This window comes from Chenopodium quinoa, unplaced genomic scaffold (assembly GCF_001683475.1).
Source record: "Chenopodium quinoa cultivar QQ74 unplaced genomic scaffold, ASM168347v1, whole genome shotgun sequence".
In the NCBI taxonomy this organism is placed as follows: domain Eukaryota; kingdom Viridiplantae; phylum Streptophyta; class Magnoliopsida; order Caryophyllales; family Amaranthaceae; genus Chenopodium; species Chenopodium quinoa.
In genome coordinates this window covers 3,833,865-3,850,562 of record NW_018742798.1, presented here as the reverse complement: position 1 = coordinate 3,850,562, position 16,698 = coordinate 3,833,865, and the positions used below count along the sequence as shown (strand labels likewise).

The 16,698-nt window shown below is 35.5% G+C and overlaps 1 protein-coding gene across 1 annotated transcript; it reads right to left on the bottom strand.

Annotated features, from left to right (window-relative positions):
• Window positions 1-12,877: 12,877 nt before the first annotated feature.
• Window positions 12,878-15,611, bottom strand: LOC110725014 (1-aminocyclopropane-1-carboxylate oxidase homolog 1-like). Its single transcript, XM_021904494.1, has 3 exons — window positions 15,067-15,611; window positions 13,255-13,579; window positions 12,878-13,150 (listed from the first exon to the last, which is right to left on the bottom strand). The coding sequence occupies exons 1-3, from the start codon at window positions 15,609-15,611 to the stop codon at window positions 12,878-12,880; spliced, it is 1,143 nt and encodes a 380-aa protein (XP_021760186.1).
• Window positions 15,612-16,698: the final 1,087 nt, after the last annotated feature.

Sequence of the window (16,698 nt, the reverse complement as noted above, 5' to 3'; positions counted from 1 at the left end):
CTGGTCCTTAAGAGGAGGTTTGAGAGCGACGCGTCGCGACCGATCGACGTCTCCAGGAGGATGTGGTTTGGGAGGCTCCTCCCAACTGGGACCCTAGGGTCGTTAAGTGGGACCTAGACCATCACGTTTGGATCAGAGGGTGGCGCGGCATTTTGAGTTTTTTGCGCCTGTGTTTCTTTCTTTTTTCTTTTGTTTCTTCTCCTTTTTAAACCATAACCGTTTTTTATTTCTATTCTTTTAATTTTCCTTAGAGTGAGCCTTGCATGTGTTTGTACGACTCTGGTGACCTGCGAGCTCGTTTTGAGAGTTTGCCCGAGGTGGCAAAGGAGATTGTAGCACTTTCTGGGATTAACTCCCAACTGGCGACTCTTCGGAATTCATCGAGTCAACCTGTATCTCGTCAGCTTTACTCCGTGGATTGCTGGAGTTTTGGTGGGATTCCACTAACACTTTCCTTAGGGAGAGGTGACGGTTACCCCTTTCGACTTCTCTATGATTACTGGTTTTCAATTTAGAGGCGAGCCTGTAGTCATAGAGTTCGTTAAGGTGTCAGACGAGAGACTACGCGACCTTGTGGGGGACCGTCTTGCGTCGGCTCTTCACGTGTACGCGCAGTCTTGTCCGCGGTTCTAGCCGATGAGTTGTCGGTTGACGAGCTTGACCGACAGTGTACACTTGAGCAGCTGGATTGGATATACATTGCCCACATTCTTTCCATCACCATCTTGAGTGATCGAGGAGAGTGTTTTTCCATTGGGTTACTTATTTGCCTCAGCGATTTAGGGCAAGTAGGTGACCTGAGTTGGGCGGAGGTGTCGTATGCCCGTATGCTTACAACTATGGGCAAGGTGACCCGGGTGATGGATTCCGTGGTAGCTACCGAGGTGCCTAGGATCTCGCTTATGTGGCATGGTCGTATCCTTGAGGTATGTGTTATAAACTTCTTTCGTTATTACTTTTATTTTTTTTTCTTTAAGCTTTTCTTTTCTCGGTTTCAGGCTTGGGAATACTTGTACCTGCCTTTCTTAGCCCCCAGGGTGCTTGGGGCTGCTCATTTTCCTATTGGCCATCGATTGGTCGCGATTAAGATGAGACGAGCCACTTTTGCCGATGACTTTCGCCAGAGGATCCTTTCGGCGACTCGTGCGTTAGTGAGTATTCCAACTACATGTGCATTCTTTGTTCTTTATTTAATTTCTGACGATTTTTCATGTGGCTGTGTTTTATAGATCGATCCTAGTCCTTGGAGTTTGACCGTCGGAGTCCTTGAGGCTATCCGATCTGGCATGGCTCGTTGCCGTTTACAGGCCCTCTATCCGGGACTCTCGGTGATCTAGAGGACATACGCTTGGTTTTTAGGCGAGCGTGTTCTCTGGCAGCTTTCGTCCGAGGAGCCTTTGGTTCCTGCGGATCCCCCGATCCGGATGCTTCGTCCGGACTTGCCGTCTATCAAGGATCGAGCTCAGGCGATCCTTGGTTATCCAGCAGAACAACTGGTGCTGCCGGAGGTTTCTTATCCGGCTTTTATAGCATCCAGGCTGACTCCTTTTCCGGCTTTCGTTCCTGTTAATACTCTAACTCTCTTTTTCCTTGTTTCTATTTATTTTTCAACACTTTAACCCTTTTATCGTTTTTCGTCATATATATTTTAGCGGGTCGAGCTAGATGGTTGGGTGCCTCTTAAAGCGGAGATCACGTATACCGATGTTGTCGGACCGGTAATTTATGAGACCCTTCTAGCAGCAGAGGATGACGAGGGGATACCTTTTGTACTTGAGACGGTTGAGTCAGTATGTCTTTTGTGTATATGTACTTAAATATTTCTATTTATTTTTTGTTTCATATACATTTTTTTACTAACTGTCCTTGTATTTTGGGAACAGGTACCGTGGGAAACCGTGAACGGCATGGTGAGGAATTTACGTGCTTTCCGAGCTGCTTATCGGAGAGCCTTCGTGTGTAACATCCATCCTTATACAAATATTGGCGTTAGCGAAAATACACCGTGACGGAGGTCACTTTGTCACTATCAGATATTAACTTAAGTCTATGTGATCTAATTGGAGCATAGACATTGGATTTTAGTGTATTTAAACCTAAACAGGTCTAAAACGTGGCAATTGAGGCCCTAGAAAGAAGAACTCGAATAAGCGAACAAAAGATAGATAAACATGAACTTACAAGAAGCCAAGGGCAGAACAACCCTTATCGGCAAATCCCAAAACGTGTTAAAGCCAAACTTAGTTAAGAGAATCCACACAAACAATTCAAACAAGCCAAACCAAACGAAAGCATTCAAAAGTCCAACTTAGGGTGGCCTAAGGCCAACTCAAACCCGGCAAAACGGCACATAACCAACATCACTCTGCATCTGAAACAACCACAAAAAAATCAACAATCAGTGGGGAGCAACTAGTAGTTCTCCATCAAATCAGTAATAATAAGGTTTAGAAATTAAATTACAAGTAAGAAATCACTTACACTCAACCATACAAATCACGAAAATTAACTTTGAAAACAAAATCAAATAAACCAAACTGAAGCAAAAATTCATTTAAAAAAATATATATAATTTCATAATCCATTCAAAAATAATTCAAACACCAGAATTAGCATGGAGGGAATGCTAGTGGCCTCGTAATCCACTTCCTAAGGTTTGTAAGGACGAAAGCCCGGTCATCTCGCAGAGACCGTGTCTAAGATTGACCAACTCCTGGTTATGGGTAAATGCCTATAAGGTCTTACACACCCCCGGACGACAACAATTAACCCAAGTTGAGCTACCTAAGACTCGCAATTAAGGTAGCTAGCATGTTCATTAACCATCGGGAAGCAACTCGGCCTCACACCCGACTATGGCCCCACACACAATTCAAAATTAATGAAAATAAATAATATAATATATTTCACTTAGAAATCTGCAGAGAAGCCTAAATGGTCTTACACTCAATTTAAATCGCATGAGAAAAATCATATTTCTTAAATTCAATGGAAGCTCCAATTCAAAATACATTTCAACTAAAAAAAATCACAAAAGGTATCGTCTGAGTTCGGGAATATAATTAATTATTGGAATCCAACAATTAAGTGCATTCACAACTCTTGGCAAAGTGATGCTAAAGACAGTGTTATCCTTCTCTAAAGCATTACGACGTCGACAATACAATCGCAACCCACACATATTCAAACACACATCGAAATATTTCACTTTAGGGGTTTATAATACCCAAAAATTCACTCATCACCTAATTAAAATATAATTTCAACTAACACATAATACTTACAGTAAAAATTACATAAAAATCATTTCAATAAACCAAAAATCCAAACTACCATTTCGTTAAACAACCAGAACAGGACAACAACATACAAGTCCAATAATCATTATAAAAACCCAACCAAACATGCTTCAAATGCAAAATAAAAATTAGGGCATATACATACACTCATTAGGCATCATATAAAACCATTTTGGACTTAAAATTCAAGAGAGCACATGCCCAAATAAAATCATACATACAGCAGCCCCTACATTGAATTACAGAAGAACCAAAGACACCAATCCACCCAAAAACTCACCTTAAACATGAAACTAAACTTAACCCATTATTGTACATGATATTACAATATAATAGGCCATAACAAACATCAATTTGGGCTTATAAATTAGGCAATACACCTTTGAAAATCACCTAAACTACACGCATTGACTAACCTGCTGGCAGCTTCTACATACCTTGTTTTATCCTCTAAAAACATATCAAACTTGCTTGGAATCATGCCAAATTAATTAGGTGATATCCTAACAAGATACTAATTTAGTGTAGGCATGAAATTAAACCATATAATCAGATTTAAAACTCAAAATTCACACCCCCAAAACTACTGTAACTCATTCGCGGATTCCAGTTTCTCGTGCTCAATAACAAGTCCAAAACATGCCCAAAATCGAAGTTTAACACATGGAAATTATACCCAACAATCCCTTACATGCTACTACACATTAAACAGAAATAATTAGCCCAAGAAAATAGGTTAAATATGCCTCATAACCACAACGAAACTCATGACAGGTATGTAACATTTCAGCAGTACCTATGGTGCATTTTGTGCTTTAAAACCATGTATAAACTCATTAAAAACATCATACAAAGATCATACAACATCAAGGATTTGATATCAATCAAGTTTGGGCACAAAAACAAGGATTAATATCACTAATTCACGTTCTATGTCATACAAATTACAGCAGCCACAAAATGAACGAAAATTACAAATGAACCTAATCCTAGCCATGTTTCTACCTATCGATTCAACTCTAAACATTAGAATTCCTAATCTAAGGGATTTTACTAGTTACCTTTGAAGCGTGACTCGATTAAAGACTTAGAAAACGTAGTAGAAGACCCACGAAAATCCCCTTTGAAACCCACGAAAACCACACGCCCAAACAAGCCTTGTTTCTCCTTGATTCCCTTGCTTCAATGGAGATGTTCCACCACGATTTTGTTGATAAATTACACAGAAAGAAGAACCTTCATTTACCCTTGATAACACCTTTGAGGACCACGAAAGTTTTGAGGAAGAGAGCTGATTTTTGTGAAGCGTGTGAAAGGAATGAAGATTATGGTTTTGTGAAGCCTATTTGTACGTGAGAAAGGGAAGAGGAAGAGCAAGTGTTAAGGCATCATTAAGGGGGGTGTAATGAGGAGTAAATGGGAGGTTACTTAGGTTAGACAATCTGTCTTTTAAACCCCCTATCAGCTGCGTGAGATAAGAAGAAAAGGGGGCTCCCTTAAGCCCCTTAAATCAAGTCTCAATAACTAATGTAACATGATCCTTCTTTGGGCTCACTTAGGTGTAGGTTATTAGCTTAGGAAGAAAACTTATTAGGCCCCTAAATGCAGCAACCCACTCGCCTTTCATATGGCCCAAGCACACCTATAAGCTTCTAGTTTAAACAACAACCTTTCGGTAAAAAAAAAAACGAGGCAAGTGAAAGAAGTCGATTGTTTAAGAAATCGATTTCAAATTAGATTAACAATAAAAATTTAAATATTGAAATATAAATTATATATAATAAACTTAAGATAATGAAATGATTAATAACAAAATATAGATTAAAGGTAAATAGGAATGAAATTTTCTGGCACGAAATTTCGGGGCGTTACATCGTGACTTTATAATGTCGTGATCATCGGATGATCGCGATAAGTTTTATTTCTTCTCTTTTCAATGAAGTTATTACTATTCATGTATTAATCTTCGTTTTGGATTTTGCAGGATGTGCAACAACCGTCTAGTAGTCGCCGAGCACCCTGATTCCTCTTGTACACATATTGTCATTATTTATTATTATTATTTTTTTAGGAAACGGATGTATATATATTTTTTGCATTTTTGTACATATGAAACATTTGTATATATGTCATTATTATATTTTTTTTTTTTGTTTCCATGTGTACTTTATTATTATTAGCAAAAACATTTTGAGGGAGGGAAAGGGTTCCCGACTTACCCCCCTCGAAAAAATAACCAAAACTCGAAAAAAGAAAGCGAAAAGAAAACAAAAGAGAAAAAAAGAAAATAATAATAATAAAAGAAAATAAGGAAGTAGGAAAAATAATAAAAAAGAAAATAAAAAAGAAAAGAAAGTAGGAAAATAAAAATAAAAAAGAAAATAAAAAGAAAATAAAAACAGAATAAGAAAAAAGGCAAGAAAAGGACACAAAGTGTTAGAAGGCAAGCGTATGATTCGCCTTAAGATTTCGTGAAGATTCCGTCATTATATGAGCCAAAGTACGGAAATAAATCCAAATCACATGCCGCGTCAGGGAAGACGCGCACAACTGCATGAGTTGCCCGCGCCACCTGTTGGTGAACTTCCCTTTAAGCCGAATTTGCCGAAAATTTGCCCCTCTTGGGTCTATTTAAACGTGGTTTCGTGTAGGCTTTTGATCATCTCGCATTCATTCGCTTAATAATATAAGAAAGTAAAAAGAATTAATCGCTCTAAATTCTCATTTTCTCTCTTTTTTTTAACAATGGTGAAAACCTTTGAACAACGTTTGAAGCAATGGGTCACTTCCCTTTTAATCGAGGACAAACTAGCTTTCAAAATTTACCACCTAGACCCTCTATTGAATTATATGCAACTAGTGGTTAACTTTGATTTTTTTCATGCCGCAGTCAACCATTGGGACTCTAACCACCGTCTTTTCTTGTTCAAAGGGGACGAAATTGTCCCCCTTCCCGGTGAGTTTGAGGCCTTGCTAGGTTTCCTTACAAATACTCTCCCTGTGACTTATTCGCCTACCTTGTCGGATCCCTAACCTACATTCCAAAGATTTTTTGGCTTGTCCGACAATGATATGACCAACATTGAAACTAAAGAAGGCGTGAACTTGATTCAATTTATTGAACATTTTGTCACCCCTCATGACAACATGACTAAACAACGCATTAAAATTCGTGCTTTATGTTAGTCTTGTTGTTAATTGTTTACTTAAGACAGGCAAAGAATACGAATATTATTCCATCGTGTCCATTGTAGAGCAAATAGAGGGATGTCATTCACGCGTTCCTTTGGTTTTGGCGGAAACCGTTCTGTGCCTGAATTGCCTTAGAGGAGATCCTAAAGAAAACGGTTTCACGGGAAGTCCACTCCTATTACACGTACGTTTTTTTTTGGCATTTATCAGCGCAAGTCACGAAGTTGCGCTGGCATGACCAGCGCAATCTTCTTCGCTGCGCGCGGAGGGTGCGCGCAAATGGTTTGGTTTCGTGTGCCACCTGCTTGTGTAAAAAATCACAAACTGATTTTTTTTTCTTGCTTTTTCTTTTCAGATTTGGCTCATGGAGCGCTTGCGAATTGTTAATTAGCCACAAAACCTTAAGGCTAATGGAGTAAAGACATTCCCTGGACGTCGAATCCTCTATAAGCATAAGAACGAAGAGGAATGAACGTCGTTTTTCTGTCATGGGGTTCTTAACATACGTTTTGTGATTCCTTGGTGGAACATAAATAGTATGATTGAGAATAGTCTCAATTTCCCTTACATTAGGCTTTTAGGCCTACCTATTAATACTTATATTTTTCCTTATAGGGTAATGAGACAATACGGGATGAGACAATTTATTCCCCCCGCAAGATTGTGATGCCCCTAAAGATGTGATCTTTAAACTCGAAAGAATTCCTCGTTGGATGGAATATTGGTCAAGTCTTCCTAGGTGGGTGATACAAAATCCTACCGCGAGTATTACATTATCTTCCTTTTACAAAGCTTGGATGAATGCGGCCACAAGGCTTGATCTCAACCTGAAGCCGCCAACGCTCGTAAGCCACCTAAGCCTTTGATGCATTCAACCACTACTACTCCTCCTAGTGGCCAAAACAAAGGAGTCAGAAGAAAAATAGACTTTTCATCCCCTAAGGCTCGTTCAAAGGAAACAAAAAGGAAAGCTCCCTCAAAACCCGCGCAATAAGGTGTGAAAATTAAAGAACCTTCACCAATACTCGCAAGAAATCTCCAATAGTCAAAGTGAAAGGAAAACAAGTTGCAAAGGCCCCAATCCCGAAAATGAAAAACAATGTTTGGGTGAAGAAGAAGAGAGTAGGGGAAAGCTCCAAGGTTTCTGAAAATACTGCGATGGAAACTACTCCTCCATCATCTGTGACAATCGAGGACATAGTAAAACCTTAGAGTGTTACACAGTTTCGCCATTAGTTTTAAATCGAATAAAGTGTAATCACTACTATGTTTTTTTTTTCGTTTACTATCTAGTTCAACAATGTCTCTCTTTTGAAATTTGGATGTAATAACAATGAGCTTTATATTTTTATATTTTAGTATGACCGAATCATAAAGATTTCTTACTTATTCATATTATGAAATCAGGCTTTTCTGTAGTTCTAATTACTTTTTTATTATTTTTTCATTTTTCCTTAATCTCTTAGGTAGAAATTAAATGAAAAATTAATCCAACCATGTTTAAAAAGATTTAAATCAAAGTTTAATTTTATTTTCCGAGTATATGTTATGTTTAAGAAACACCCTCTTTTTGTCGCAAGTAGAAATCGCAACTTCATTCAAACGAAAAAATTCGGGTTCGCAGTTTGTCATCAGGTGGCGCACGCGACGTCTTTAGTTGCGCGAGCTTGTTGCGCGTGACATCCGCGAACAACTATTCCAGTTGCGCGCGACACCTGTGCTACGAATGTTTCGAGAAAAAAAAATTTAAAAAATTTATGTTATTACCCCCCAAGTGTGAAGATTTTTTTTTTATGTTCGAAAAAATTTGAACACCTAGAATGGTTTATTATTTCTAAATCACCCCCCAAGTTTTATGTATTTTACCGTGGTATTCGGTAAAATGCATTACACTTAGAATCTTTCAATTGAATGCTAGTTAAAATTGGTTGTATGAGTGAAGAGTTTATCCGGATTTCATATGTAATATTTCTTAAGTCGATCAATGTTTATTAATTGGCGAATTTCATCTCCTCTAATATCCATTAATTTGACGGTTCCTCCTGATAGGATTTCAATTACGTGGTAGGGACCTATCCAATTATGTTTGAATTTCCCTCTTGGATAAGTTGGTGGACCCCTAACCTCCTTTAGTACAAAGTCACCTTCTTTTATATTTCTGGGTTTGACTCTTTTATTGAAATGACGCGCAATGCGCCTTTGGTAGACTTGTACATGATGCAAAGCTCTTAATCGACGTTCATCAAGGAATAAAAGCTCTTCATACCTCGCTCTTACCCATTCAGCTTCCGATAGCTTACTTCAAGTACGATGCGTAGGGATGGTATTTCCAGTTTGACTGGTTGAACTGCGTCCATTCCGAAAACTAAAGAGTATGGGGTTACTCCTATTGATGTTCGTATAGACGTTCTATAACCCCATAATGCGAAGTGTAGTTTATTCGGTCAGTCTTTATAATTTTCTGCCATTTTCTTAATGATGACTGTTATATTTTTATTTGCCGACTCTACTGCTCCATTCATTTGAGGTTTGTATGGAGATGAGTGATGATGTTTTACTTTATAACGAGTTAAGAGGGTCTCGACTTTAGCTTTGAATTGAGATCCCTGATCACTAATTAGCTCTTGTGGAACTCCATATCTATCAAATATGTTTCATTCGAGAAACTTTGCGACATGTTTAGAAGTGATGTTCACGTAAGAAGTAGCCTCAATCCACTTAGTGAAGTAATCGATGGCTACTAATACGTACTCGTGCCCTCCTGCTCCTGTTGGAGAGACTTTTCTAATTATGTCAATTCCTCAAGTTGAAAATGGCCAAGGGGAAGTGAGATTGTATAGTTTCGATGGTGGAAGGTGTTGTAAATTAGAAAACATTTGGCACTCTGGACATTTTTGAAAGCATTTTACCTTTCATGTGAGGTCAACAAACACCTTTGTGAGTATTTTCCATAAGGCGTGTGGCTTCCGGTTAGCCTATACATAATAAACTTTGACCATTAGGTCCTCTTTTGCGTAATTTACCATTTACTAGACAATATTGGGCTGCAAGTGTTCGTAAGGCTCGTTAGTCTTTCGATGAAGTATTTTCGGGATATGTTCCATGAGTAATATATTGGAGGATATGATCATACCAAGGAATTTCTCCTTCGATGTCATTTATTTCCTTTATTGCGTTGCAATACACTGGTTCTTCTCTTCTATCAACGCATAATGGCATCATATTTAAGTGATCTGGAATGTTGATCATTGAGGCTAATTTTGCTAGCACATAGGCGAATTGATTGTCATCCCTTGGGAGATATTTAAAATCAATATTTTCAAAATGCTCGATGAGTTGCTCTAGGTGTGCTTGGTATAATATCATTGTGGAGTTCTTCATTTTTCATTTTTTTAGTATATGATTTATAATCAAACTGGAGTCTCCATATACCTCTAATTTTTGCACACCTATGATAGCTGCTGCTTCTAATCCAATAATGCACGCTTCACATTCTGCGACATTATTAGTAACCTCAAAGTCTAGTTTAACAGAGATTGGAGTATGTGCTCCCTATGGACTTATGAGTAACACTCCTAAGCCACATCCTTTTTGATTGGATGCACCATCGAATTACATTATTCATTTGTCATCTTTTGTCACGAGAAACTCTTCATCCGGAAGATGAGTAGTTTGTGCACGACTTGTTTGAATTGGATGTTGTGCCAGATTGTTGGAAATTACTTTCCCTTTCATTGATTTTTAAGGAATATATTTTAACTTTAATTCGGCCTACATCACCAACCACTTAGATATCCTTCCTTGCATGGGTGGTTGCTCAAACAAATATTTTATCGGATTTTGTTGAGAAATCACATGAGTAGTGTGTGGTAACATATAATGTCGTCGTTTTTTGGTTGCCCACACTAATTCTAGGCTTGTCTATTCCAAGGTTTTGTATTTTGTTTCATATTGGATGAATTTTTACTTATGTAATATATTGCACGCTCGACTTTTTCTACCTCTTGTGCTAACATGGCACCTGTGGCTGTGTTTGTAATTGTAATGTATAGCCTAAGAGGTAGTTTGGGTACTGGTGGTGCTAAAATTGGTGGACTTTTGAGATAATATTTGATTTTCTCAAAGGCCTTTTGGTATTAATCGTCCCATTCATGTTTCTCCTCTTTGTTCAATTTTTTAAATATTGGCTCACAAGTCATAGTCAATTTGTTGATAAATCGACTAATGTATTGTAGTTTGCCAAGGAAACCCCTAATTTCTTTTTCTGTGTCAGGGGGAGGCATGTCAACAATTGCCTTTATTTTAGAGGGAACGATCTCGATGCCACGTGTGCTTACTACGTATCCGAGTAACTTGCCAGAAGTTACTCTGAAGGCGCATTTTTGTGGATTCAATCGCATTTTATATTCTTTTATGCGAGTGAAAAATTTGCGTAAAGCTTTTATATGTCCCATTCTATCTTTGGACTTCACGATCATTTCATCAACATACACTTCTATTTCTTTATGCATCATATCATGCAAGAGAGTCGTAGTCGTTCTTTAATACGTAGCTCCTGCATTTTTTGAACCGAATGGCATGAATGTGTAGCAATATGTACCCCAAGGGGTAATAAAGCATGTTTTTTCTTCGTCTTCTTTTGCCATTAAATATTGGTTATAACCTGCGTATCCATCCATACAAGATAACATCACATGTTCAGCCGTGTTATCTACCAATATATCAATATGTGGTAGAGGAAAATCGTCTTTAGGGTTGGCTTTATTAAGATCCCTAAAGTCGACACACATGCAAACTCGTCCATCCTTTTTAGGGACTGGGACAATGTTCGCTACCCATTCTGGGTAATTACATACGCGAATAAAACAGGCGTCCAACTGTTTTTGTACTTCTTCTTTTATTTTTGATGCAACTTTAGGTTTCATTCGTTGAAGTTTTTGTTTTACTGGTTTAGAGGTAGGGTTCAAAGGAATAATATGTTCCGCAATTTCCCTATCTATTCCAGGCATGTCCTTGTACGACCAAGCAAACACGTCTTTGAATTCTTTGAGCGTCGATATGAGGATCGATCGCTCTTCCGGATTTTGAGTTAAGCCAATTTTGACTTCTCTTTTATTTTCGTTAGTTCCTATTTTAACTATTTATGTTCCTTCAACGATAGGGTTCTTTTTTTCTCGTTTATTCATTAGTTCAACTAATTTATTAATGTTATCATCTTCATTAGATTGATTGTTATAGCATTCGAAAGATTCAAGAGAAGGCATATACTCGGAAATAGAGCTCATATTATTAAAATCAAAAGAGAGTACATCAAGAGAAGAATCCATTTTGAGATCTTCATCCTTAGAACTAGAAAATAAAGACTCAGTAATGGCCACAAGGCATAGATTTTCAGCTTCCCTAGAGTCTATAATAGATTCATCGTCCGATTCTTTAAATATCTTCCCTTTGCCTGTGATGATTTCCAGCTTATCGCCTTTATGATTGATCCATTTGAAAGATTTCCTCCATCCATGCTCAAAATTTTCATTTGAAAGGGTGATCAACAAGGTTGGGTCAAAAGCTTCATCTTGAATGGCGTTTTGATTGGTCATTGTAGCGACATGATTTTGCTCTAGTCCAAATAGCAAGTTAAATGCTTGCCCATCATAGCACCCTAGAATTAGGTGTTTTGATTTTATGATACTAAGATCGTCATCCAAGAAGTAGCAATCATGAAATACTTTTAACAAGTTTTTTTTTTAATTTAATGTATTCTATATAGCAATAGTTTTAACGCATTTCCAAGTTTGGGCTTTTGAGAATAGGCTTTGACTAGGTTTCGTTAGAATAACTATAATTTGGGTAAGGATAAAAATAAGGCAAGTGTATAAATGAATAAATGTTTGGGCTTTAAATGGGATGGATTGAGTGAATTAAAACAAATATGGGTAAGGTTTTTAAAAAAACACAATCACTTTTTTTATCCTATGCGCAAACTAACGAAGGCAGTGAAAGGTCATGCATCACTACTAGGTTTTGGTCGGGGAGAAACATTTAGGTGTTTTTTTGTTTTTTTTTTTTGGAAAACATTATATCGAGATGTCGAAACATCTCCATATTAATATAAGCATGCTCAAACACATTTTCACTCTTCATTTCAGTGTTTAATGCTTACAAGATGTAAAACGTTTCACTATAATTTTGTAAACCTGTAGCAAAGTGCAAATGACAAAATAAATTAAAAAAAATTAGAGGTAAGCAAGTACATGCTACAATGCTCATAGTAACTAAAGGTGTTTCATTTTAATTTGATAAATTAAAATTATATTGCTACAAAAATATTAATTAATTTTGTTTATTGCATAGCAATTAAACATATCTTTGTAACACATTTTCGATGATAGTTACTTGTCTTTACCGTTATGTTGAATTCTAAAATAATTGAGGTTGGCCCCAACTACATCAAGTGAATTTGAGAACAAGTTTATTATCGCTTCCTCAATTGAGAAATTCCTATAAATGGGTGGATTTTCTTTTGATGTTAGCTCCTTTATTGGACCAAGTATCTTCTCAGATGTCATAATACCACTGAAAAAGAATGCAATAGAGATCCTTGGTCCAACACTTTTAGCAATCACTCTATGACATGCAGCTTTTATTACGTCGTTAGTTATCATCTGTAAGATAAAAATATTAAAGCTATAAGTGTACAAGAACAATGTAAATATATTGTTAAACTTCCTTCATCTAAGAACAAGTATACAATGGAAAGAAGTAATACCTGAAGTATTGATCCGAAGTTAACAATCAAACCACCAGTAACAGGCTCAATATTAACCCATTTGTTATCATGAAGTACTTGAAGTCCACCAATATTGTCTTGTAAGAGTATTGTGATAAATGAAGTATCAATATGGGCAGTAGTTCCCAAGGTCAATTCTGGTTGTGGACATGCTGGATAATAATTGTTAGCTATGGCCCAACTTTTTTTACCTTTTGCCATATTTCCAAGACAATCGGGTTCAATTCCTAGACCGATTGATATTATCATAAGTATGCGATTACCGAGCATATGGATGCGATCAATAAACTCCAACATCACATCCCTACAAAATGAATATATAATATAAATTCATCCCTAACCATGTATTTTATACATTTAATTTTAACGACTAATATCTTAAATTATCAACATATTGTAAAATTAAAAACAATGAATTTTAATAAAATTAATATTAAGACGATTCAAATAAGATCCTATATGACTAATATCCAAGTAAAGTGTATGGATGAAGTAAAAGTTAAAAGTATATGTCAAACTGAATTAAATAAATGATGTATTAAATTGATAAAATGTTGCTCCATTTATTTATCAAGGATGACAACAAGATGAATTAGGAGTATAATAACTTGATAATAAAAATTTTCATATAGTGACGGATGTAGCTCACATAGATATTGTGGAGGTGCCTATACCTTATGCCCTCATCTGCCAAAAAAAAGTTTTTTTGCATACATTATAAAGTTAGCAAGCGAAAGCATGGAATAATTGAGGAAGTAATTACCCACCATGCTTAAAAAATTTCGATTTTTTTTTTAATTTCACACTCTCATTAACACATACACAAACATTATTTTCCTAAAATGCATCATATATTTATTAAAACTTTTTTAGATATAATCTTATGCTCCGACTTTTAGTGTAATGTCTTTACTATTTTAATTGTGCACATTTTGTTTTAAAATGTTAGATATCACACTATCTCCATATACTTTGGTTTGACAATAATTCATGTAGATTTGTTCGGTAAATGTGGACTAGACCAAATCTATATATGAGGACATGAAATTTCCTAATCCACAACTTTAGATCCACACTTAATTAATGTACTTTCCCTTAAAAAAACTTTAGATTTTATACATTTATTTTAATAATTCAAAGATATATTTTTTTATAAGTTAATTATTTAACTTACAAAATTGTACAATATTTTTATAAAATACTTAAAATAAAATTTAAAATGAAAAATGCTTAATTATTTCATTTTAATTTAGCTAGAACTTGTGCCTACATATATAATATTAAATAAATATATATAAAATTATTTAAAAGTATGTAGTTTTACTTACATTATAAATAGCAAATATTATATATATATATATATAAAATTATTTACAAAATTAGAGATCTTGATAAATAAAAGAAGACCTTTAGTGATTGTGATTTTTTCTTAAGAAAACCACAAACTAAATCAAAGTAACTTTTCTGAATGCTATTCAATAATATTTCTATCTCTTCATATACTACTAAATAATTTTAAAATTCTTATTTATATAACTTTCATGAAGTAGACTACTTGATGTATGTGGGCTTAGGTTGTAGGTGACTATAGAATAATATATACCATTATTTATTGTTTTAAAATTTTAGGGACAAAGTTATGCATAGACTAAAACCCTTATTTGGATACTAGGATTTTTTTTATTTTTTTATTTTTATTTTTTACATATAATAACATAGATAACACTAATTTAATAACTTAATTTCACATGGTTTGTAATTGTATGTTATTTGAGACAAATAATAACTTACTTGCATACAAGAGGTAACTCTTCAGGATCAATTTCACCACCAGCTTTTCGAGCGTTAACATACAAAATGTCTTTCCAACTTGCAGCCTTTGACTTATACAAGTCATGGTTGCTAGTAAAGTACACAGACTTTGAATGAAAATCACGAGTGTAGAACTTCTTCTTATACTCATCATCTTGTTCATGAAACATTTGAGTTCGCTTAATCATCCTTTCTAACAATTCATTAGGGATCCCATGGTTTATAACTTGAAAAAATCCCCACTCATTTGATGCCATTATTATTTCCTTGGCAATCTCAGCAATTCGATCATTGTTTTCACCAAGATCAGCAAAGTTTATTATTGACACACTTATATTTTTAGAACATGTATCAAAATCTTTTTCACGATCCTCAAGCAGTCTAACAAACATGCTAGAAACTTTTTGTATACCAGCATCTATAAGCCTTTTAACACCAAGTTTTCCTTCATCAAACACCTTGAGTTCATAAATTCGATCATAGCTACTTCTTGTTTCATTATTAATGGCGTTTTGGGCTTCCATCAGACCTTAAAATCTGTCTTAAATTAAATAACTTGATTCTCTTATTGGTTAAGATTATTTTAGAGTTGATGAAAATTATGAGAAGATTCATTGATTTTATAGTATCAGGAGATCAAATGCATGAATAAATCATGGGATACTAGCCTACATATCCATGTGATATCAATAATTAAATACAATAAAAAAGGTAACTAATATATTATTGTGAACCTCATTAATTAGAAATTATCATGAGAGGCATGATCACATTGCTTTATCATGTGAATATCTCTTTAATTGGAAACATTTATGAGGCATGAGGCCATTGCTCTTTCATGTGAATCTCATTAATTGGAAATAATCACAAGAGGAATGAGGCCATTGCTCTATTATGTGAATATCATTTTTTGGAAATAATCATAAGAGGCATGAGGCCATTGATATATCATGTGAGTAAGAGTTTCGAAATATCATTTGTATCATTGAACCAAGAGATTATTTCTTTTTTTCTCAAAACACATTTATACTTTGGGTTTTTAAAATTAATTCTTCAGTTTCGTATAAATATATATTTTTTATACTTCAAAGACTAAAATTTAGATTAAATGTATTTAGGAAATATTGTCAAGAATAACATGACGACCTTGACTAGTCTTCCCAAAAAAAAACCTTTTTATATCCTAGAATAATGCGACCTTTGGGGGCGTCTGGTCAAAATAGAATATAACCAGTTGGTAACCTGTTAAAGAAGTAAAATTTGACATGTGTCACATTGTATTGATTATTATATATAAAATATTATTTTATTTTTACAATTTTATATTTTAATAAAATATTTATTTCTTACTATTAAAAACCTCTCTGTCTTCTCTTTCCTCTCCTCCTATAGTCTATCAGTTTTATGGCCCCGAACCCTCCATAACCATCACTACTTCACCACATAAACCCCACCCTAAAACTCTATTTCCACCCCACCCTATGCTGACCACAACTGACCATGACCCCACCATGCTCTCCAACCCCAACCATCCATGATCCAACCCGTGAATTGAATCTCACCCCTATCCTTGGAATGAGGAAATCCCACCGGCCACCCCTCATCCTCACT